General features: G+C 52.1%; 1 protein-coding gene across 5 annotated transcripts; it reads right to left on the bottom strand.

Moving 5' to 3' along the window:
• Positions 1 to 584: 584 nt before the first annotated feature.
• SH3GLB2 (SH3 domain containing GRB2 like, endophilin B2) lies at positions 585 to 24,256 on the bottom strand. 5 transcript variants are annotated; one of them, XM_071765766.1, is made up of 12 exons: positions 23,942 to 24,251; positions 17,177 to 17,318; positions 16,744 to 16,872; positions 15,417 to 15,550; positions 14,875 to 14,967; positions 10,805 to 10,867; positions 6,737 to 6,760; positions 4,178 to 4,267; positions 3,581 to 3,681; positions 3,097 to 3,111; positions 2,681 to 2,945; positions 585 to 2,023 (listed from the first exon to the last, which is right to left on the bottom strand). In XM_071765766.1, exons 1-12 carry the CDS (start codon positions 24,002 to 24,004, stop codon positions 1,916 to 1,918), a joined length of 1,227 nt encoding a protein of 408 aa, XP_071621867.1. In that variant the 5' UTR covers positions 24,005 to 24,251; the 3' UTR covers positions 585 to 1,915. The 5 variants fall into 5 exon arrangements, with proteins under 5 accessions (XP_071621867.1, XP_071621869.1, XP_071621868.1 ...); XM_071765768.1 differs by lacking the exon at positions 10,805 to 10,867 and having other exon boundaries at positions 23,942 to 24,256; XM_071765767.1 differs by lacking the exon at positions 3,097 to 3,111.
• Positions 24,257 to 24,412: the final 156 nt, after the last annotated feature.

Raw genomic sequence — 24,412 nt, 5'->3', positions numbered from 1 at the left:
GGAAGGAGGAAAGGAAGGAGATCTGGCAGTGATAATCATGGCAATTGTAAAACTGACTGAACCAGCAGCACAATGGGGTTTCCCTGTTCCCTGCCACTTGAGTTTAGCAAAATGAGTGCTGTTCCTACACTGCAGAGCATTTCAAGAGCTGCTTTTCCCTGGAGTTCTTTCCCAGCTCGGTGCTTGGGACAAAGCTTTAGGATTTGAAACAAGCAGCAGATCCAGTTTCCATAACAACAAAAAAAGTGTTAGATCTTAGAATAGCATTTCCAGTCTCTCAGCAGCTAAAGCCATAGTGCTGCTGTAGCTTTGTGTCAGGTTCAAGAGGAGCTGTTCAAGAGGAACTTTAAGAGTTCCTGAATCTGAAGTGCTGAGGTCTCATCTGGGGAAGGAACTGCACAACCTCAGGGCATGTTGGCAGCTTCAGCTTGGATGGGAAGGATGAGCAGCTCTGTTTGGCTTTTCCACCCAGCTCCCAAGTCTGGGATAGCAGAAGGAAGCAGCTCCCACCCCAGCTGTCTCCCTGCCCCTGCTGCTGCAGAGGGAGAGCAGCCCTGAACCCACACCAGATGCTGAGGCAGGAGGTCAGGCAGTTTGTTTATTGGCAAATAAGTGCTGAAAACCATGAGCCCTACATACACAGGTGCTCAGTGCCCTGTTACATTAGAGTGGTCACAATACCAGTGGGGAAAGTGCAAAAGAGAACAAACAAGCAAAGTTAGTTGTGACATACCAAGGGGAAGGTTGTGAACAGAGAGCTTGGTGCAGGTGAATTTCTCTGCCCTCCAGCTTGAGTGGAAAACCAGTGACCCAGCAGTGGGAGTCCTTTAGCTGAGCTCTAGGTGTGAAAAAGCTCCTTAGGGAATTGAAAGATTTACACACCCAAGCACTCCCTTTGAGCTAAACCAGCACAAACATCAAGGGCAGCCTGGATTGTTCTGTGTGTGCATGGCCAAGAACAGCTCATTGGTAGAGACAAGAGGGACAAAACCTTCCCTGTACTGCACCAGATCTGTTCACTGCTGGGGGGGGGGAGGCATCACTTAAATCAATGAGCTGAGGTGAAAATAAAGTCAGGCTAAAACATGCCTGGAACAGACACACTGAAAAAAAAGCCTGGACAATCAACACAGGGAGCAAAGCTCTGTAAAAAGGCTTGTAAACTGTGTGCAGTCCAAGAGCAGTTTCTCAGAGGAAATGCAAGCAAGATGCATGGTCCCTTGCACTGAGGTTTGGTTTCTGACAACAGGCCCTTTGTTCTCAGGTTGGTCATCACCATTTTCCTTCCAGCTACAGACAGTTGTCCATGGAAGCCATCAGGCACCACAGGTGGCTCCTGGAAAGCCTCATGTGCCTGTTCTCCCACAGGTGAGCAAGGGGATGGGTTAACAGGCTCTTAAATTCAGCCTCCTCACCTTAAGAGCTACAACAGCTCAGAAGGTTTGTGTGGGACCCATCCCCACTGGAATGCTTGGTGGTTTGACATGGGCAATTCTGCTGCTGAAGGAGGGAGGATGGGAGGGGGAGGCAGGCACTGACCCACAACAGACACAAGGGAAGGGTAAAAAACTCCAGCAGCAGCTGCAGAGGGAGCAGCAGCTCTTTGGCCCTGGGAAAGCCACTGCCAGACACACGGCGAGGGGAGGGAGGAGAAAGGAACCAAGGAATCTTGCAGCATCCAGACTGACCTCAAAGCAGGCTGCACTGGTAGTTGTTAACACATTCAGTCTTGGGTGCCACCAACCCTTTCCCAAAACCTTACTGAAAGAGTTTTGCCACTTCTTTCCCACAATTCCCCTATTAGCAATGGAGTGTCAGCCCTGAAGAGAGCAATGGTCTCGGATGAAGAAATCCGTGTTGGAAGTGCCAGGAGATGAGGGGTGTTCTGCTTGTACATTCTGCTTCCCGGAGATGTTTAACTCAACAGTTCCAAGTAAGTGACAGGAACTTTCCCTTTCTGGTTCCCTCTTTCCCCTATGAGCCAGTCTGGATCCATACCTGGCAGGCTGTACACAGTGATCATCTGGGGAGAGAAGAGAGCATTAGCCAGGAGCTTGCTCTGCAGACAGAGCTGAGGAGTTCAGTCAGATGGATCCTGAAAGAACAAAAATGCCTGAGGTTCACGTAGGGGACACCTGTGCCCTGTCCCTGGAGCTGTCTGCAGCTTTAATAGAAGAGCTACAGCAATCTGTCCAGTGTGTCCCTGTTGCCTTTTCATTCTTCAAATTGACTTTAAGGTATTTCTGCACACAGGATGGATTGATACTGCCATGTCATCCCTTCTGGATGGTTCAGCCAACAAGAGAGTGCTACTTGCTGACTTTCCTTTTTCTCAGCATGCTTAGAGCAGGCCTCCAGCCAGTAGCTTGTCTCTGCCTCAGCTAAGGCAGCTCTATTTGAGGGTCACAGTGAAGAGACCAAGTACTGGGGTGTTAGTTGGGTTCAGCTGGACTCCCAACAGGACCAGAAGAGTTATTGGGGTGATATTCCTGAACAGCAAATGTCCATGAGCACAAGCTCACTGCAGCTTGGCAGGTGCCAGCATCAAGAAAAATATTCTATCAAGCACTTCCATAAAAAAGGGATTTTAGGAACAGGGAATGTAACAGAGCTCTTGATGAGCATGCAAGGGGCTGCTGGGCAATTACAGCAAAATTCAACAGGAGGGAAAGTCACCAACCTCATCTGCAAGAAGTGCCAGCTCAGTGCTGTCAGCTGCTTCATAATCATAGAGGACTCTGGCCTTCCGTGTCCCACTGGCAGGAGGTTTGACTTCATTTGGGTTCAGTACACCCTCTGCCAGGGTGTTGGGCACCCCAACAACTGTGGGCACAACTGGGATTGTAGGCACAGTGGGGACTGTGGCAGCAGACACTGCTGGAGGAGAGGTAGCAGCTGCAGGAGAAGCTGTGGAGTCTGGGCTGCCTATGAATGTGCCTGAAAATCTGACACAGGAGAAAAAAGCAGAATTCTGGTAAGGAACCAAGAAAAAACTCAAGTCTTTCAGTAGTTACACTGCACAGGTGGCCTTCAAGAGCTCCAACTGACAGCTGTGACATCTGAACTGCACGGTGAGTAGGGAAACATCTTACTTACATTTCTCCTTTGGAGCTGCCAGCATGGAAAAGAAGGGAACAGGAGTAGTGAGTGAGCATGCAGAGACAACAACAGCCCCTCCTGGGTCAGACCAGCCCCCCACACTGCTGTGACAGCCCTGTCCCTGTCCCTGTCCCTGCCCACAGGGTGTGCAGCAGCACAGAACCAGGAGTGCACTTGAGCTTGCTGCTTGGCAACAGGAATTGGTCTCCCATGTGATTTAATTAATTTAGAGGAAGTGTTTGAGCTCTCACAGCTCATCCCATGTTTTGGGAGGGATGTATAAAACCCCAGTGAACCCCATGGCAAAGCCTGCTCCAAATGCAGCAGTGGGTAAGCTGGGTAAACTCAGAACTCTGTCAGAGCTTGGAGGGGGCTTTAAAACTTTTACCCCATGTTATAATGCAGGCTGGGGAAGGAGGCCTGAGCTTGGGGTACCCAGTTGAGGAACCTTTAGAGAAATTAGAGCTGTTCTTCTTCTCACCTGCCCAGCTGCTTCTGCAGGTCTAGCATGTACTGGTAGCACTGGGCATAGTAATTGGTCTGAGACTCCACAAACTCATGGAGACAACGAAGATGATTCACCTGGAGGGAGAAGGAGATCAGTTTGGGTGCCAGGCCCAGGAACCCTCTTCCTGCAGCTACTGCCTCCCCCCATGGAAAACAGAGTTGTGCACACCAGGATTTAAGTCACTTGATTGTCTTAAATACACTGATTTGTTAAGTCTGGGAATGTTGCATGGGCCCAAGGGTGGTCTCAGAGAGGAGGCTGTTCCTGGCACTTTATCAATGCCCATGTGGTTATTCCACAGCTCTGGTGAAGAAAAAAACCCCATTTTTTTCTGGCTTGGAAGCATTTAGAGGATTGCAGAACTGCAGGTGCCACAATGCACATACTTCATTATGTTTTTTGTTGGAATATTCCAGGTTTTAGGAGGAAGTTGCTGTAGCCTCCAAGTTTCTGACCTCTCCTACCTCTGCTCCTAGTGCAGGGCTCCAGCATCCTCTTGGCACCCTTCAAGAAAGGATCCAGAGTCTCTGTAGTCCCTGTCACCCCCCAGTTACCCAGGAAGCCACTCACGTGTGTGCTGCTGATCCCCTCCAGCAGCAGCCGTGTCACCTCTGCCTGCCGATCAAACTCTGTCTGGGTCAGCCTCAGCTCGTGCTCTGCCTGTGGAACAGCACAGGGGGTTCAAGACAGCACCAGGCAAGGACCCCCCTTCTGCTTCTCCTAGCACCCACCCCCCCCACCAACCCCTCTTTTGGCACTGAGACCAAGTGCACCCCGTGGATCCCCGTGCACCCGTGACACTGAACAGCAGGCACAAGACACCCTGGGTGAGGATCCCAGAGGCCTCTGGATGTATTTCCACTTGATCCCTGCTTGAGCCTCCACGGGATCACTGCAGGATGTGGGATGGCAGCTCAAGACTGATGCAAGAAGCTAGGAAACTCCTGCTCCCACAAGAGTGAATATGAAGGTGGAGAGGCTCTGGAAATCAGGAGGGATGTGGGAAGCCAGCCCCATGCCAGCTCCTCTCCTCAGTGCCTGCTGAGGGACTCAGAACTGGGCAGCTTGTGCTGCTCACTGATCCCTGCAAAGGCAACACTGGCAACTGGACCAGCCCCAGGGTCAGCATCTCTCTGAGAGCTGCAAAAAAAATAGCTCTGGGAACTCCATCTCTGAGCCTTCAGGCAGAGGAACAGGACATCCTCCTCATCCTCCTCATGCTCCTCATGTTTCTCTCCAGAAATGCAGCTTGGGCTGCTCTCCTTTGCACCACTGCAGCACAAGGGCTGAGGCCAGGGAGCATTTCACCCAAGTGCTGTTCCTCATTTACACTGCTCCACAATGGAGATGAAAATCCCAGCACAACCCAACCCAACCCAACCCCAGGCTCTCCTCTGAAGCTCGTGACTTGTTTTGAGCTACAAAGAGCTGAACAATGGTTAACAGAAGGTTGCTCTGCAGCAGACATTGGGAATTCCAAGACAAACTGATATTGGAGACCCCATTTACCAAGCAGACAGAGCATCTCTCCCTCACCACAAACACTGGGACAGTTTTGCAGTACCCGGGGGGGTCCTTGCAAAGAGCTCCAGAAGCACAGGAGCAGTCAGGGGCTCTGGAGCCTGCTCTGCTCTCCTGCTGCCAGGGGCAAAGGGCTGACAAGCAGGCAACTTGCTCCTCCTCAGCATCCAACACCAACTGGAACACACCAGTTCCCTCCAGCCTCATCTTGCTGGAAGGAGGAGCATGGGCTCTGTGTCCTTTTCCCCTTCTCCAGGCAGTGCAGCAATCAGAGGGCTCCCTGCCTCCTGCACAGCTCTGCAGCAGTTCTGCTGCTTTGGAAAGGCCCCGATGCTTTTCGTGTCTTTTAATCAGATTTTTCTCTTTTAAGCTGCAACTGATCTATTTTCTTACATCCTCTGTATAAAAGGGATTATTTAAAGGAGAAGGGGGGATGTAACAGGGCTTGTGCAATCCCTCCCTGAGCACCCAGGGGTTCTTGCTCCTGGGAGCTGTGCGGATTCCTCAGCAGCAGCTGCAGATCTGTGAGAGGCAAACCCAGCTCCACTTGGTTCTGGATGTCATTTCCCACCAAGCCAGGACCCAGGAGGTCCTTTCTTGTCCTCTGCTTCTCCAAGGCAGGGAGAACTTTGAAATTTACTGACAGACCTTGGTCTATCCAAGCAGTACAGACCAAAGAGAGAGGAGAACAGAGCCTCACATGCTCACAGCTGCCTGCAGTCAGCTTGTTTGTTTGAGGGACTGAAGGATTTAGGGTACAGGATGAGCTGGGCCAAACTCAAGTCTGCTCTGATGAGGCATTTGGAGTAAGAGGTTGCTCTCATGCACAGCATGCAGGCACCTTGCTGTTCTGCCACCCTGCAGCTCAGGCTCGTGTCTGCTGCTGGTGTTTGAGGTATGACAAGGAAATAGGATCCCAGAAGGTGTCTCTGGAAGCTCCATACCATGCTGGAGCTCCACAGAGCTCACCCTGCTCTGTAGCCCACTAGCAGCCCTCCATCCATCTTCATGGATAAGTCACACTCCTCTTGTGGAGCCCAGAAAATAACCAAAATCTGCTATTTTGCCTCCATGCATCCATTCAGAAGGGTAAGTGCAGCTCACCCAGACACAACGAGCCCCACAACAGGCTCCAACCCTCCCACCCTGCCCTCCTGACAGAGCTGTTCCCTCCAACAGCCAGGGCTGTTTGTGGGGAAACCCTCTGTCCATGCTCCAGCTCTGCTCAGAATTCCTGCTTGGAGCCAGCACAAGCAGGCAAGGGGCTCCTGGATGCTGGGATGCATGGCACATGCAGAATTGGAGCAGGCAGGGGCTCTGCCCCAGGAGCAAAGCTGAAATCACCTCACAGGGCATCACCTCTGCTCCTGGGACCTGGGGGCAGGACTCCCAGAGCTGATTTTCATCACAACCCCCAGGGCAATCCCACCCAAGGTACAGCCAAGGTGTTCCCCAGCCCACGGGTGTCACACTTGGAGCAGGGCTGACAACAGCAACATCCCAGGGATCCTTCCCTGCACGGGAACAGGAAAGGAGCCTGCAGCCCCCTCACCCCCACCCCCTGAACAACCCCAGAAGGGCTGAGCACCATCTCAGCTGGGTACTTACTTTTTCCACCTCGTCGCTCCACAGCTGCAGGGGCCACAGAGCAACAGGAAAGGAGATCAGTGTTGGAGACGTCGAGAGGCACTCAGCAACAACACCAACTGGCAAGGATGCTCCTTGGACACAGCAGGCCAGCTCCAGGGACAAGCCAGCCCTTCACCCAGCAGCAGCTGCCACATCCCTGCCCTTTTCCCTTGGTTCTTGCACCCTTGAGCTGGGTTTCACAAATCCCTGCCAGCTCTGCTGCTCCCTGCCAGGGCTGCCACAGCAAGTGTGTTCATGGGGCTCCAGGAGGAAAAGGATCAATCAGCAACATCCCCTGAACATCCAGAGTTATCCTGCTGAAGGCTGCAGAGGTTGGTGTTGCAGGACAGCCCTTCTTTTAGGATTGGGGAGAGGCAGGTGAGCTGCTTGAGCCCACAGATAGGACCTGGGAGCTGCCGTGAGCTCAAGCCAGAAGCATTCCTCATCCACCAGTTTAGAGAGCTCAGGTTAATGGGATCATAATCCAGCCAGGCCGTGCTGCCAACAGCAAGGAGTAAATAAAGGCTGGATTTGCAGAACATTTCACTGCTCCTCCCTGCTCTCCTCACCCACAGGGGAACTCTCAGGGCAGCACAACACTGCCAGCTGCTTGCTGGGATCTGGCTCCAGGACGTGAAACAACTGACAAGAATCACACAGAGTGATGGGAAAGGGAGAGAAGAGGTAGAAAAAACCACATTGATCCTTCCCAGAGGTCCTTGGCTTGGCCATTCCTCAGCAAAACGACTCCCTCAGCCCCAGCCATGTAAAGAGAAATAACTGTGGATCAACTGGGAGCACCCCAGCCTGCCAGCAACACCCCCCAGCAGTGGGGACAGGGGAGATGGCATCTGGGGACTTCAGCTTCACCCTGAGATGTCCCCTTTGCAGCTCAGGGAGGTTCCCCCAGCCCTGCACTGCAGGCAGCCCCAGGCTGGGTGCTGTGGGATGCAGAACATGACCCAAGCTCTCCCAGCTGAACCTCCCCAAGGTTTGCTCCCCAGGAAATGCCCTCAGGTGGGGCTGTGGGTGCCATTTCCAGGTGCAGAGACAACTCCACAAGGAGCACCTGGAGGAGCTGCCTGCCCTGGGGAAGGACTGGAGGAGGAAGGGCTCACACCAGGTTCCTGGGCTCACAGCTCAGCTCCTGTTCCATGGTATGTAGCCTGAGTGGCATTTCTTCTTCTCTGAGCTGGTGTTGGAGGTGGTGTCCTTGGTGCTTTCTCTGATGTTTTGCTGGCTGTTTTGTTACTGCAAACCAGGAACTGGTTCACATAAAGCTTGGGCAATTTCACCCATGCAGATGGGGCCCTTTGTCAGTCTCAGAGCTCCTGCTCTGGAAGGCAGAGATGGGAAGATCCTTGCAGGCAGCTGAGGAGCAGTTCCCAGCCTGAAGTGCTGCTCTGGCACGAGGCCTCCACCAGCAACTTCTCCTGGTTCTGGGGGAAGGTTTATTCCAGGGGCCATGGGGCTTTTCCACTCTGGCCATAGGTCTTCCTATTTAAGACAGTACTTAAGTCATTTCAGGCCCATTTAATAATTTCAGTTCTGAATTTGTAGCTGGATTTATTTTCTCTCCTGTTTGCCTTGCTGTGCAATCTCCATCTCCACCCCTGTGGTGATCTGGGGCAGTTCAGCTTTGCCCAGATCCATCCCTGGGCCAAGGCACTACATGGCTGTAGTCAGAAGTGTTTTAGGGAGCAGAAATGCCCATGATCTGCACTTGCCTTCCTCCCCCCCAGCTCAAGCCAGAGGAACCCTCTTTAAGGTACTCAATATGTTTTTTTTTCTTGGAATCATTCCTAGGAGAACAGCACATGACAAGTGGCAGGGTCTGAAGGAAAGGGATATTTAGGCTTACACAGCCCACATTACACCTTACACAAAAACAAAGGTCAGTGTGGGAGAGAGGAGAAATGGCTCCTCAGCCTCCAACTTATACAAAAACAAGGGAGGTGCTTTGTCTCCAGGTGGATCTAATTCCATCTAAGCCCTCCTGTTACAGAAGGGGAAAAACAAAACCTGAAAGCACCATGTTATTCACCTCTCAAAAAAGAACCCAATATAAATTTAGAATCCAAATCAGAGCCCTGCTGTGAGGGCACGTGGTCCAGGAGAGAGCTGACCTCTCTGCTCACCTGTAAGATAAACATTTTTACCTGGGCAGAAGCAATTCCTCCCCCAAAAAGGGAGCAAAGCTCAGCAGCCAGGTGAGCAGCAGCCCCTGCTCTCCACTGCCAGCACTAAGACTAAAGTAGCACAAGGACTCTGGCCTGGAAGAGAAGCAGAGCAAGAGGATGAAGAGCTCCTACCTTGCTGACCCCTTGGGATGAATGCTGGGATTAGGGAGCTTCTTGCACACCATTCCTGCCTGCAAAGAGCTGGGGAGCAGCCTGGGCTCAGCCCCCATTTTGCTATTTAGAGATGTCACTTGGTATTCAGGTCACCCCTGCTGGGCTTCAGGTGACACTTCCACCACCAGCTCCAACTTCTGACAGAGTTTTGGGAGCCACCAGGAGCACTGCTGGCTGGGTGCTCCTCCTGGTACTCCAGGTTTCCTCCTGGCACTCCTGTAGCAGGTTCTGCTGTGTGACCAAACGTGTTTAAGGGATCCAGGTCAGTGCTGGCTGCTTCCCTGGAGCCCCAGAGCCCTGCTCCCCCTCTCTGGTGTCACCATCACTGCTGTCAGAGCTCTACAGGGGCACCACTGAAGTGCTTGGCATCTGTTCCCCAGGCAGCTGGGTGATGGTTGGACAGGTCCAGCTGAGCACCTGGCACTCTGTGAGCTGCTAATGGATGTTATACACAAACTTGCCTTCAGGTCTGCTTTACAAAGCCCCTGGGAATGGCCAGGATGCTCTGTTCTAATCAGAGCTATCAAGAGGCAGGGAAAGGCCATTTCTCTCCTCTGATTCTCCTGGAGCTCAGTTTGAATCTGTTATTGCAATACCTGCACTCTGCTTGGAACACAGCATTCCAAGGGAGAAGCCAGAGCCACAGCTGCTGTGCTAGGAGGTGGAAATGGAGCAATTGCTGCAGCTTCTTCCTAAGGAGCCTCGGGCCAGTTATCTATGGAATGAGTTTTCTGGCTTTTGTACAAAGCTACTTCTGATCCCAGCATTGGTCTCCAAGAAGGTCTGGACAGATTCCCCTGGGAACTAACACTGATGCTATCAGCTCAGCCATTTCTCTTTTTTTCTCCAAATGGGATGAGTTACCCATTAATCAAATCCAACTTGCTTCCATGATGTTTGGTTGTTTGCTGGAAGGCTGGGCTGTTCTTTTTCCTCCCTACAGATCCCCTCCCCAGCCCTTCCACTCCCCAGTTATTCTATTAGCAGGCATCAGTGTTGTTCTGAATGCTATTTAGGAAGCAAGGTGACCAGTTTTCAACATTTTAATGAGAAATGTGACATTGTGCAATGGGGAGCCATGAACACAGCACAAAAAGCCCACTGCTTGACCACAACCACTTGACCAGTGCAACACAGAAGAGATGCAATGGGTTAATCACCCACCCCCAGCACATCTGACTGAGGAACAGCCACTGAGATTGAAGGAAAAAGGATTGAAGGAAAAAAATTGACCTCATTTGCAGAATAGAGCAGCCTGCACTGGCATGAGAGGTGGCTGAGAGATTCCTCTCCCTTTGCTTCTCTTGCCCAGCTCTGAGCACTGACACTACAGTACTGATCAGGCAGTTGTGTGTGTGATGCTGCCAGCCTACACTACCCAGCAAGGCCAATCTTTGAGGGTTTTTTTTCTTTTTAATTGTTCCACTAGCAATACAATACAGCTAGATGATTCCCACTGGAAACGTGGACAAAAACTGGCAGAGAAACCGGGGAGCAAACTGAGCAGCAAAAGCTCCAGCCCCTGACCACGAGGGGGGTTTAGCATCCTCCTGACTGAGTCAGAGGAGCCTTGGGCAGCCCATGTCACATTAAAATGTTGAAAAGAGCAGAGCACTAGGTCTGAGTTGAAGTCAGGTGAAGAGAGGGGCAGGAGGAGGTTGGAGAGGCAACATCCAGGAGGAGGCAATCTTACCGCTGAGGCGCTGGCGGAGAGAACGTAATTACGAGGTCTGGTCTCCTGAAAGTCAGGCACAGCCTGCAGTGGGGAATAGAGCTTCAGGTACAAGGCATGCAGCAGAGCTGGGAGGTGTTGGGTGGGCCATGGATGGAAGAAGGGGACTAGTGGTTTGTTGGTTTGTTTGTTGGTTTGTTTGTTTTTCCTGTCTGCGATGGGAGTTTAGTTCGAATTTATAGGGGTGGCAGGAGGGGTCTCCCAGTGGTGTGTGGAAGCCAGGATTGTGCAGGAGGATGTGGCCTGGCTTGTGCCTGAGCAGCAGATATTTCTACTGTTAGAAGCTCTGCCCATACTTGCAGCCATCCCCTCCCACAGCAGCTACTTGGAGGGGAGATGAGGCAGCACAATCTCAAAGGTATTTCTCATCCCCTTGCAGCCAGCAGGTTGCTCATCTCATGTTGGCTCAGTCCAAGGGGCAGGACCTTCCTTCCCCTTGTTTCCTGCCTACAAGTCCTAAATAAGTCCCTGGACAGGGCCTTGTCCTTTGGGCATGTTTACTAGCACCAGAGCATCCTTTTTCAGGGGCTTTAAAGAAATGCATCTACTCCTTTTCACTCTCACCAAGCCTCTGGCCATGTTTCCTCCTAGCAGATCTATTTTCAGTCAGAGGCATGGCTTAGCCAAAGCAGATCTTGTCCAAAACCTTGCTGTTGCCAAGGGTAGTGTATGAGTTGTAATCCCAGAGGTCAGGAAACCTCCAAGCTACCTTTTCCACAGCTAAACCTCTGCCTCGGGGCAGGAAGACTTAAAACACTCTGGAGGTTTTTCTCAGGGGGATCCAGGCCACCTCCCCAGAGGTGTGGGCTTGCTGACCATCACATAACATGGTCTCTTTATTTTACTAAGCTAAGCTGAGGCCTCCTCCTGGGCTGGCTTTTGGCTGTAGTGTTGTCCAAAGAGATCACCCAAGCAGCTGGCTTATATCAGGACCATTGCACTGGGTCAGGGCATCCTCCTGGTGAGATGTTTCTGTGCAGTGGCTTGGTGTGCAAGGCTGGCAAACAATCCAGCTGTCACCCAGCCAGGCTGTTAATCCCCTCAGGCCCCACATTTCTTCTCCCAGGTTATAATCTCTTTGTAGCTCCCCCAGATCTGCTTAAACCACGCTGAGCCGATTCGCTGGAATGAGTGAGCACAGTGTGTGGAAGAGCAGCCAGGCAGTCCCAAAGATCTTTTAAACCATCTAGGAGGTTTGGGAATGGCTGGAGGAAGGAATAAGGAGGAGTGATTCCTAATACAAGTCAAGCCTGACTAGAGAGAGAAACATTTACAGTGAGATCTGAGGCCAGCAGGGCCACAAGGCTTGACTGCTCCCTGTGGGGCCAGGAGATGTTTTACAGAAATAGCTTCTTGGCTATTTTTTTACAGATTAAAAGCAGGTGAAGTAACCTCTCCTCCCATTCCTTGGTGTCCAGAGAGTCCCCAAACTAGTCACAGCACATGGGATGAAGGAGGCAAGCTGCTCCTGCACTCCTGGGCATGGACACGTTGTATTTGCAAGCAGTGGTGAAAATGGAGCCTCCTCCCTCCCCCTCCTGCTCTCCTAAAGGGGAAAAGGGGCAGAGCCCTGGAGCCTGGAGGACACAACAGCACCACAACCAGATCAACCTGCCTGTCATTGTCTCTGGGCTGCCTCCCTTCCAGGAGGGGGAACTTGCCAACCCCACCTGATCTCCTCCTGCCTGCAGCTGGAGGAGCCTGAGGGGGTGTTTCTGGGAGGCTCTTGAGCACTGCTTGCAAGCAGTGTTGCTGGAACCAAGCTCCAGAGAGGGGCTCCAGGCAGCCAACACGATCCCATCTTTCTGGGACACCTTCCCCAGGCAGCCACAGCCCTGACCATGCTCCAGGGCCAGTCCTGATGGGACAAGGGCAATAATTTTCATTTAAAATGGGAAAGAGACAATGAGAGGTATTAAAAGGAAAAAAAAAAAAATAATCACAGCACTGTTAGCACAGTCAATACTCACATCTCCCTCACACTGAGCAAATTACAAAGAAACAAAACAAGAAGGTTAGTAAACAAAACAGCATCAACAGGAAGGACAAAGCACAGAGTCTGAGGGAAATGCAGAAGCCCAGAGCAGCTCACAGGTCTGGGCAGCAGCACATCTGGAGGGGCAGACAGGAGACAGAAGCTGTGGGAACAGGAGTTTGCAGGACAGAGAGGGGAAGAGCAGCAAGAGAGGGGTGAGCTGGGAGAGGTGTGATCCTTCAGGCCAGCTTTGGGGGGAGAGGTGTGGCACAGAACCCCAGGCATCTGGCAGGGAAGGTTGTGGTCTAATGGAGAGTTAACACCCCCAGAGCAGAGGCAGCACTTCTCCATCCCATGCTGGAACCTTCCACCTCTGCTTTGTCCTCCTGAGGACAGGGACCCCACCTTTAAGCTAAGCTGGGGAAGAAGTGGGTGCCCACAACAGCTGAGGTTTCTCTTCTCTTGTGTTATCTCTGTTTTCAAGAAGCAACCAGACTGAAATGTGGCTTAGGGTGAACACCATGGAAATCCTCAGCTGGTTTTGCACCCTGCCTGGGGTGCTCCAGCCCTGCAGTTTCTGCAGGAAACAAACTTTGCTTTTCCAGCTACAGGGAAGTTTTTTATCCAAGAGTCTGTGGGCAGTTGAGAGGCTTTGAGATCACTTCATGTAGGAAGCAAGCAAAAGAGGAAGAGGTTGGAAAGGGAGAGGAATCACAGGAGTTGTCTGAATTCCTGCTCTGATTTGAGCTCAAGGCAATGGCCACCACTCCCATGAGACTGGGGGAGCCATTCCCTTCAGAAGGGGAACTGGGGATCCCTGAAATTACCTTCAGTGGCTCTATCTGACCTGACTGATGAAGGGAGGCTCTCCCAACAGGGCAGCTACTGCTTTTGTCCACCCAAAGCTTTGTTCAGGGCTTTTCCATACAGGCCTGAGCACTCTGTTAGCCCTGATGGAGGTGTTTGAGCTTAGCACAGCTTCCCCATGTGGAAAAGAGAAACCACCCAGGGAGCTGCAAGGCCAGAGGCCCAGCTGAGCAGATGGGTAGAAAATGGTCTCATGGCAAGGCTCCTAGGCTGGTATCCCAGTGTGTCCCAGAGACTGGGAAGGATTCCTGCCTATTCTGATTGCACACATTTGCAAGCTGAGCTCCTGGCTCCAGGCTGGAAGCAGAAATTGGCAAGTCCTTGTGCCAGCAGCCAGAGCACTACAGGATGGCAATCTGCTTCACCAAGGCCCCCCAGGGAAGCCATCAGTGCTCAGCTACATTCTCTCTGCCTTCTGCTCCACAGCCTCAGGCCCAGGGAGAGCCCAGCTCCAAGAGATCCCTCTCACCCAGGGGGCACCCTGAGCTGACAGACCTGTCAGCCCCAGACCCACTTGTCCCCACTGCTCAGATCTGTGGACAGTGACACTGACTCACCAGTCCCTTCTGCACTGCTCTGACCTGGAACCTTTCCTAGTTTGTGTGCCATGGTTTCCCTAAAGTCAAGAGGGCAATACTACCTTGTATCTAGACAGCACCATGAATTAAGTGAACAGGAAGGCTGAGGGAAGGACCTCTTTTGGCACAGTCTGACCCCAGCCACCCCTTAAGCTACCCCAGCATTCCTGCCTGGGGAAGACCAAGTTTAGCTGCCAGCCCCAGCCTCCTTTCCCCTTTTGCACCTCCCAGCTCAGCTCTCTCTTGCCTTGCTTTGAGACCCCCAGGGAAACTGAGCAAGTCCTCAGAAGATGCAGCCTTTTAGTTACTAGCACAAATTGTCTGGTAATCACTAGAGAGACAGGAGTCTGGTTCAAGTAGAAGTTTCCAGACTCTGGAAGCTCAGAACAATTTGTTTCATCAACTGCCCCATGGGAGAGCATCTGAGGAACCAGCACATGGCTCCTGCTCCAAGTTCCCTTGTGTACAGGATGAAAAATACCCCACCCATGCCTGCCAGAGCCAGGACATAGTAGGGTAGCCTAATTTTTGTCCAGAGAGCACGTGGCACTGCTCATGTGAGCCAAGCCCTGGGTTCAGAGGGACAGAGAGGTGAAGGAGTGAAAAGTTACCGCTGCTTTTGCCTCGGCAGCTTTGGCTTTCTTCAGCCTGGCTTTGCAGGCATCCAGATCCAGGCGGCGATTCTGCAGGATCCTCCTCTCTTTCTGGAAGGGACAGAGAAGGAGGTAAGAGCAGACTGGTCTGGGGAGGTGTTGGGGAGGGGAAGGGACAAGGTACCATCTAGGAATCAACTGTATTTCCTTATAAAAAATGCTTGGGAGAAAGAGAAAAAATGCTCGTTAGCAAAAGTTTTGGGCCTGGCTGCCAGGGACCCCAGGCCAACCTTCTGGAAAAAGGAGAAGGCAGCCTATGGGTGGGTGGTGCCCACTAAGCTGCAGAAAAGGAGGCAATTTCCTCATGTACTTCAACTGACAATCCTTCCCTGCCCCTGAGGGAGCCCTGAGCAAATCTAGGATTGGTATTCCCTCGTGTTTTTTGAGAGTGGAGGTATGGAGTCCCCCTTTCTCATCGGGAAGGAAAATGAGTTCTCCCAGCACTGTCTCTCTTCCTGTCCTGTTGTCTCCCTGTCTGCCCTTCCCTGTGCCATACTCACAGAGATAGTTCTCCAATCCCCTTCCAGGAAGTTGCGCAGTGGGGTCAGGAAGTTGATGGAGGCAGAGTGGATGAATTCCCGTTCCGCTGCACCCAGGCGCCTCTGAGTCTCCCCAACTTTTATCAAGGTCTTCCCTGCAATAACAGAAACCTTTCACTCCAGGAAAAAAAACAATTAACCTTGTGGTGGCTTCAGCCAACTCACCCAGAGCTACCAGGCTCCAGTGCTGGGGGACAAAGGCACAGAGCAGCCTGGCTGGATGAGATGCCCGTGGCTGAACCACCCCAGCTTCAGTCCCAGCTACATCAGCTTTTAGCCTGAGCTCTCTTCTCAGCTGCTCCCAGAGCAGCTTTGATCTTATCTGCTGAGGCATTATTTCCACTGATGTCCTTTTACTGCTACACCTGCTTGCACAGAATGATCTTTGTCCCATAAAACAGAGGCACAGGAACAGAACAGCAAATTAAAAAGCACCAGAGCAGAAAAAAAATGAGTTGATTAGGCAGTGCTGGCTATAAATGCAGCTACAGCTGTTCTGCCTGTAACAGGACTCACTATTGAGCAGCTATTGATTTGGAGAGCAATAACAAAGCTCGTGGCAGAGCCAAGGACAGCTGGAAGTTGAGGCTGTGTTTCTGTGCAGCTCTGTTTCTCTGAAAGGGGCAACTGTTAGGATCTGAGAGCAGAAAGATGTGCTGTGGTCAGGAAGGAGCTTGTTGAGGCTTAGAGCCAAGCACCAACTTTCCCAGTATATTTTCCTATTCTCTTTCTGCAAGAGAAAGGTTTCCACTCTCACCTTCCAGGACACAGTTTAAAGGATGGTTCTTCTGTTCAGAATCTAGAGAAACTCTCTGCAACTAGATACCACCTTAGACTAAAAATGAGCTCAAACTGGACAAAGCCAAAGCTACTCACTGCAACCCCTTCTTGAGGCTAGTTTAGAAAGCCACAGAAATCCCCCAGGATGGCTTCTGCATCCTGTAACCAGTTGCACTGCCACCCTGGCTCCATGTATCTTTATTTCTTCTCCAGCTCTGCCAGCCCTGAGGACTATATTAGGAATGGGGAGACCCCTGCCCCTTTTCACTTCCCAGCAAGGCATGTTCCATGCTGGGGGAAGACTTCCAACTCCAGGTGGGTTGTTTGCTTCTGTGCTAGAGAAGCTCCTTCTCTGGCAACAGCTTTGACATACTAACAGGCAGACTGCCACCAGAGGAGCAGGCCACTCTGTCCCCTCCAAGAGGACTCCTGAGGAAGTTTTAACTCAAAACAGTGGTGAGGATGCTCTTAGGAAGGGATGGATTCCCAGGGCTTGTAATTGACTTACCATAAGGTGTCCCTGGCCCAAAGTCATTAGCTGCCTCTGTCATGTACTGTGCCAGCAGCTCCCCGTTGGTGACCCGGGAAGGAACCTTCCGGTCAAGCTTCTCGTAGAGGAATTCTTCTACTCTGGCACCTGGGATGAGGATTGGGATGAGGATGTCACCAGTGGTTACAGGATGAAAGATGGGCCCCTGGAACTGGGTGGTCCACCCCCTGCAGCCCTCAGTCATGCACTGGGAGAATGTGTGAATGTGTTCCTTGCCAGCCCTCGGGAGCTGCCCTGCACAGGCATCTCCCAGCAACACAGGGAAGGAAGGAGAGGCCCTGCAAAAATAGGTTTATTCCAGCTCCCAGAGCCTCAGTGGAATGGGGCTCCCTGCCAGAGGGCATGTCCTTTAGCACTGAGTATTTCAAGTATTAGAAGAAGCTGGACTTACTAGGGTTTGGCTGCAGCAGGACTTCAGTCTGACGCAAAATCTTCTCTGTCCAATTCTTGGTGCTGTCTGCCCTGGCCAGGAGGTTTTCAAAGTGAGCATCTAGTTCAGTCTTCTCAGCCTGACCCAGCTTTTCTTCAGTAAACTGCAGGCAGGAGATAAGTCATGAAGGTTTGTTGTACTAAAGCAAAATGAACATGCTACAGACCTACCATGAAACACTGAGGCTTCTCCCACCTCATGCATTCATCTTAAGAGTAGAGTTAAAAAGCCCTCAAGGTGTCATCCTTTGTTCACAGACATCTGTCAGGGCAAAAGAGCAGATTTTTGCTCACGAGTGTAACAAGCATTGAGATAGAGTCCAGGTTTGAGAAGTGTTCTGGAATAAGTAACTTTTAATAAGGTCTGGAGGTGTAGCATGAGATGAGACATCAGGACACTCCTCATTGCTTCTGAGAGAAGATCCCATTGCCTCTCATCCCATTCCCATTTTCCACTCACTCCTCTCAGTAATGTTGGCCAAATTTAGTGTATTTTTTAGAATAATTTCCTGCTCTTGATGGAAGCAGCATGTTGTTGGATCACAAAAAAATCCCCTTTAGGCACTGGGGATCCTATAGATGTTGCAGTTGTCCTTTTAGCCCCTTGTTTCTGGCTTCTGGTGCCAGTGTTATCAGGACGTGGTGCTACTGTACAAATACCTGGTGCAGTCAGGTGTCAAGAGATTAAAGCTTGGCCAAAACTCTTAAATGAAACACAGCTCCTGTACCTTCTGCCCTCCTGCATCCCACAGCTCAGCTCCAGATGGACCAAGATGCCCTTCATGGGCTCTGATGTCTGCTGCCCCCCCTGAAAGCCTTTCTGGCAAGCTCCATTCCTCTGGCTGCCCAAGAGCCCCAGCTGCCTTCCCATGCAGCACAGAGCTGGGAAGAAAGTGAGATAAGGAGCACAGAACCAGGGCAAAACAACCTTTAGGAGTCCTGTTACCAGCCCTGTGTGCAAATGTTGCTAGATGTCCAAGATATACAAGCCCTGCAGATATGTTTACACAGTGACCTGTTTGGGCAAGACTGGGGAGGCAGAGCCAGTGCCCTGCTTTGCATGGTGATGGTGGGGACAGACACTGAGCTGCAAGGCCAGTCACACTCCCTCCTGAACCCCCAGGGGACAGGGGACTCACAGCCACACATGGCCAGGGATTGCTTCACAATTCCTGGCACTCATTTTCATCTCGGTCTTGCCCTGGCTCTGTGGGTAAAAGCAGATTGGAGGTGGGGTGGTGCCTGTATGGCTTTGTACCTGGATGGTTGATTCTGGGGGACCCACAGGACTGTCAGACATGTGTGAGCAGCTGAGGCTCTCTCTCTGTCACTGCTGGAAGCTCAGGGCTGTGTTCAGACTCTGCCAGGCTGGGCTGAGTCACTGCCATGCAGCAAACTGGGACTTCCCAGGTATTTGGCACCAATTCTCCAGTCATCTGTTTAAGAGCTCCCTGAAACAAGCCCAGACTCTTTGATGCTAGCATTACAGTCTCCTTCACCCCTCCCTTTCTCAGAGATCTTTTTTGAGGTCTCATCTCACTTTCAAATCCAGCTCTTCTTCCTGCAGTTTAGACTCATCCTGCACCAGCACCTGCCCTGGAGCTGTCAAGCCTGAACCCAGTTTCTTGTTGGCTTTTTACAGCATTGCTGCAGAGTCAGATCACTGCTGAAGCTCCACACAGCTACTGCTCATCTCCTGAATTGCTCCAGCTCTGGGGTCCTTTGCAATATTCACAGGAATCACTGCCCTTTGTGGGTGTTCTCTGAACCCAGCCTTTCACCCACTGCAGTGGAATAAAAGGGCTCATTTTGCACAGCACTTGGCCAGGGAGCAGCCAGGACTTGGTCACTGAGTTCTTAGGTCAGGCACTAAAGCTTTTTGTCTTGCAAGAGGGCTGAGGACATGCACCATGGTCACTACAAGCCTGGGCTCTGCCAGAAGGAGAGGATGGGCAGGAATCTGTCACACCCTGTGGCTCTATAGGGTCAGGCCAGAAAACAATCTCTTATTCAGGCTTTCTCTCAGTTGGAAAGCAGGGCATGAATGGCATGAAGTGGGTGCAAAAGGCATGGGAGGCTGTGGTTCACATCCTGGAAGATTGTTGCTCCATTTCCACCTAATTCCTTTAGTGTTGCCCTCACCCTGCCCAGAAACCAGCTGCAAAGTCCAGAACTGAGCAGTTTTGGGGCTCTCAGTACCACCTCACTGCAGGGTGCTCTTGTCCTCCCCTGTAACACACACCACTACCTCACCTGTGCCTGGGGACACTGATCCAGCTCACTGGGACCTCTAAAATGCCTTTTTAGATGGATCAGAGAACTTGCTCAACTTCACAGCAGTGCTGGGAATGTGCCATCAGGTGGAGGGGTGAGCAGGAGCAGCTTGCAGTGAGCTCAGCTGAAGCTTCTGGTGAAAGCAGAGCCAGCACTGGAGATGAGAGGTAAGTCACACTCCTCACCCTATCAGCTGCTTTGTTCTTACTTCTGCAAGTCAGAACACAAGTGGAGGGCTGAGCTGGAAAGTGCCAGCAGATCTCAGCTGCTGAACCCCTCACATGTTGCTCCCCAAGCCCATGTCCCCAGGGAAAAGCAGGGCAGCAGTTCAGGAAGCTGGGCTGCTCCAGCCTTTCCAGTAGAACTCCCCCCATAATGGACTTAGGAATTTGTTGTCCTATTTATATTCCTGTCCCTAGGAATTTATTTATTTCATTATTTTTCCTTCCCCTCAAAGGCTGTGAGCAGGACTACAACCTGATGGTTGGGTCACCATTCCTGCCCTGAACCAATTCCAGGGTCTGCATTCTGGGATCATGGGGCAGGTCAGAGTGTGCCAGGCTCTGCTGATCCTGTCCTGCAGGAAAGGTCCCTGCAGCTGAGCACCAGTCCCATCTCTGTGCAGGGAAGCTGAGGAAGTGATGAATAATGCAGGGCAGGCTTTGTGAGTGCCACTCTCCAGGAAGGGGAGAGTCCTGCTGCATTCCAGGGCATCAATAATTCAGCCAAAGGTTGGGTTTCCTCTGGGAGGCTTGGCTGGCAAGCAGGAACATGAGATGCATCACCAGAGCTTGTGGGCAAGCAGGCTGACAGGTCTGGGAGAGCAGCACTTGGAGGACAGGCCCAAAAAAAGCAGGATTAGTTCTGGACTGCAGTTAGGGCAGCAGCACAGCTTGGGAGAAATTCCCCTTTTCCTAGGAGAGTTGGGAGAAATGCTGCTGGCAAGGAGAGCTGAGCTGGATGACAGCTACAATATCAAAAAGGTTGTGCCTACAGCCCTAGAGCTTTGAGGCCCTGGAGGTTAAGCTTGAAAATAGGTTCTAATGCTTTGGTGCTTTCTCCCCTTTACAGGGAGGGCAGTAAAATCCCAGTGTTCCCACTGAGTTTTGCCACCACCACAGCTGTTTTGCACAGTGCAGCACGACTTGGCTTCTGTCTCTGCCAGGCTTCTGGGATTTATTTTTCTTTTCCATCCCTCTCCCTTCCAGCTGGGTGCTGTGAGCTTGGTCAGGGAGCTGCAGCCCCCTTGCAGAGGAGCTGGTGGCAGAGTTCAGGCCCTTGTACCACTTGCAAGGTGCCCAGTTTTTCCAGCTGGACATTACTTATGATTTTCTACCTTAAATCATGAAGATCAAACCAGGGCCAGGAGTCTTAAAGCAGGAACAGTCTCCTGCACCTGGCAGTAAGTTTGGGCCATTGGATTTTCTGAAGCCTCTCAACAGCTCCTGCTGCCCAGGCCATGGTAATGTTTGTTCTTTTGGTGAGCAGAGGCACAAAAAAACTCAACTGAGGCAAATCCCAGCTCGTGCAGGGTCACGTTAGGAGAGGAGCCATAACCACTCTGTCAGCACCTAAAAACTACCTGAATTGCAGTGGCTCTGGACCAGATATGGAGTATGCTTCAAGTATTTGGTCACCAGGAGCCAGGAAAGCTGGGCTGGGAGCCAAGGGAAACTGTGCTAGAGGACAGAAGGAAGCCATTAACAGGACAGCTTGGTTAACTCGTGAGCAAGGCATTTATGAGAAGGGAAAAATACTGCCCTTGTGGATCCATAAGGGTGTTTCACATGGAAACATGCTCTGGCCTGTGCTTCTTGCCCTCAGAACCCTTATCTTAAAGTCACTCTTATTCTTTTGACTTTTAAGGTGTCCAGCACCCAAGATACCAACACCCCAGCAAGGTCAGCAAGCAGAGAAGAGGCTGTTTTATCAGCAGAGCTGAGAGATGGGGGAGTCTGTCTTTCTTCAAGGTAGGATAAGTCAACCTCCAGTGCTACAGTAATTACATTAGCAGTGGGATGAGCACCCTGAAGCTGTATTCAAGCTTGGGCAATTTCACCCAGAGCCACTTTACATCAGAAGTGACAAAAGACAGACACCTACAATTATTTCCAGACATCCCTGAGAGAGCCTGGCTTGTATTCTAAGAACAGAGACACCCAGTGTGACACCTCTGGAAGGAGAGATGCCAGTTTAGGAGGGAGGTGGAGGTGTTAGCACAGCTTCCTCTGCAGAGGTTTGGGATCAAACCCATGTACTGGTAACTGGAAGGTGCAGCTGATTAAAGACCTTGCTCTTCTTCAGTGAAGATGAAGAGAATGACCTGTTTGAAGTCTGTCTGCAGGTGCTGCTGGGTCCCCTCTGAGGACACCAATTTGATCATTGTGACAGGTGGTGGTGCAAGCATCAATGCAGGGTGAGTCCTACAAAAGCTCTCCAGCCTTGCAGCTGCCCAAGCCTGGAAGCTTGTTGTCCCCTCCCAAGATGGAAGAGATCATCACTGCCTTTCTCTTCTACATCATCTGCTTCTACCAATTTTCCTTTCCTGAAGGAGAGCAGGAGAGATGCCATGAAGCCCAGATGAAGCCACTAAGCTGCAGGGAAGCCATCCCAGAGGCTTCACACTGGAGAGTCCAGTGTGCTGATCATGCTCTGCCTCTTTCTCCCTTGCTGAGCAGAGCTACAGCCCTTCCAGTTCCAGTTTAGCCCTTGTGTGTTGGGCAGCCATCTCAGCCAGACAGCAACAGCTAATGCTGTCTGAGTGGCACAGCACGTAATGGTCAGTCCATTTATCTCCCAGTCACTGCAGTTCCAGTAAAACATCCCTTTGTTAAATGCCTGGAGCCAAAGAAAGCATTTCCAATGCTACAGAAAGCTGAGCTTATCCTAGGCAGGTCTGTGCTCCTCCTGGAAGATCTGCCCTGCTAGAGAGTGCTACAAACCCAGTCCTTACTGCCAACAGCAGACCTCAACTGTTCATTTCTGGCTCTTGGTGGAGTTGGGGTGATGTTCACCCACACTAGCAGCAGGACTCTATGGGGACAGCCCAAACAGTCCTAATTCCCCCAGCAATTACATCTCAGAAAGTAGTTTTTAGCCTCAGTGATCCATTTCCCTCCAGTCTCCCTTCCTTATCCAAACACCTGCACGCTCTCCAGAAATCCAGAGTGCCCATTTTGTTTCAAGAAATTACTACTGTGATTAGTCATATGAATATTCATGTAGCAGATAATGAGGAGTAGGTGTAGCAGGCAGAAGCCACTATTTATAAACGCCTCCCAGCTCTGGAACCACTGTGTGCAGACACTGTTCCCATGCCTGTCTCCTTCCTACGCCTTGAAGCTAAAAACCACTTATCAGAGACTTACAACAAGGCTTCTAAACATGAGATTTCTCCATAGCATTTCTTCCTTTCTTCTGCTACCAAGGTCATTTGCAGCAGAACAACATCTTTAAGCTTTCCATCTGCTCCTTATTTTGCACCTGTAGTTAATATCTCTCTTTTTCATAACATATGACTCATTGGCAGAGGTACAGGAGGTGATATCTGTTTACAGGAGCCCAGTTCCTACGAGAGCCAGAATCACCCCACTGCACAGAAGGTCTGGAACAAGACAGCACCACTCTGTTTATCAACCCCCACACAATAGTTGAACAAGGAGCCCAGACCCAGAGTCATCACCTGGACTTGACCTTTCAGGCAAGATCCCAACCCTCTCTGACTTACCTCTCCTCAGCTGTCCCCCCAGGAAGAGTTTTCCCATTATCCCACACCCAGGGAATGGGCAGACTCAGCAGCCTCTTGCTGCACACTTTGCTCCTCACGGGTCCCCAAGTTTCCTCACTGCATCCCCAGCAAGCTCCTGCTCTCCAGTTTGTGAAGGGTGCTCCTGATCCCACATCAGCCCTCAGGGACACTGCCTGCTCAGCCTCAGCAGCTCCTGTCCCTCCCTGGATTTTCTCAGGGCCTGGGAGCTACTGCCACATCACCTCCCGAGGGACTGAAGTGCAGACCATTTGCAAGGCCACCTCTGCCACCTCTCCAGCAAAAATCCCACCCTTCCCTGATGGCTCTGGGCACGGCTAACGGAGCTGCTGGTTGCATGATAAGCTTTCCTCTGAGAACACAACCCTTAGGCAAGCAACGTCTCCTCCACACTCCTCTCCCTCCCTCCCCAGCCACTGCTCCCCTCCCCAGAGCATCTCCGGGGCTCTTTGCCTCACGGTTCTCACCGCAGCAGCACCCGTGGCTCCGGCACTCAGCAGGACCCAGTGCCCGGAGGTGGCCGTGACACCCAACCAGTCCCCAACCCCTTCTCCACCCTCCCGGTGCCCCGGGAAGGTTCTGACAGGGCCAGGCCCGAGCCCCCCCCCCTCCCTCCCTCCTCGCTCTGATGAAGGCGCCGTTGCCATGGTGACGCGCTAAGGCCCGGCCCGGCCCGGCCCGCCTCACCTGCATGGCACGGGAGAAGAAAACCCCCGCGTCCGACGCCAGTTTCTTCATGTTGAAATCCATGGCGCTGCCGGATCCGCCCTCGGCCGTCCCTCACCCCGCTGTCACCGGAGGCCGCCGCACGCCCGCCCTTTATAGAGCCTCCCGGTGCCCTCCTCCCGCCGTCCCGCGGCCTCTTAAAAGGGCTCCGTCTCACCGGGCGGGCCCTGCTGCCTCCCGGCCGGGCGAGCGGTGCGGTGCGGCGGTGGAAGGAGAGCGTTGTGGCGCGGTGGCAGCCGGCGGGGGGATCCGGTGTCCCCGGGGATCGCCTCAGGAGGCGGGGGCAGGGGCGGGGGCGGGCGGGGGGGGCGCGGCCCCTTTAAGCCGGGGGTGGGGGTGGGGTCTGTCAGCCACCGCCCAATGGCCGCTCCCCACGCTCGCCCCGCCCCCTCCCCTCCCCGCTCCGCCGCACTCCGCGCCGCATCGAGGCCC

The sequence above is a fragment of the Heliangelus exortis genome, chromosome 22 (assembly GCF_036169615.1).
Source record: "Heliangelus exortis chromosome 22, bHelExo1.hap1, whole genome shotgun sequence".
Taxonomy (NCBI): domain Eukaryota; kingdom Metazoa; phylum Chordata; class Aves; order Apodiformes; family Trochilidae; genus Heliangelus; species Heliangelus exortis.
The sequence above is the reverse complement of the archived record's forward strand: the minus strand, read 5'-3'. Positions and strand labels throughout refer to the sequence as shown.

Bases quoted from the DNA above. Each gene is read 5' to 3' on its own strand.
- SH3GLB2 (XM_071765766.1), bottom strand. From the start codon at position 24,004: ATGGATTTCAACATGAAGAAACTGGCGTCGGACGCGGGGGTTTTCTTC. The intron at 14,968-15,416 runs GTGAGTATGGCA...TGTCCCTTCCAG, and splicing joins GGGATTGGAGAACTATCTCT to AAAGAGAGGAGGATCCTGCA. The intron at 4,268-6,736 runs GTAAGTACCCAG...GCTGTTCCACAG, and splicing joins GGAGCGACGAGGTGGAAAAA to GCAGAGCACGAGCTGAGGCT.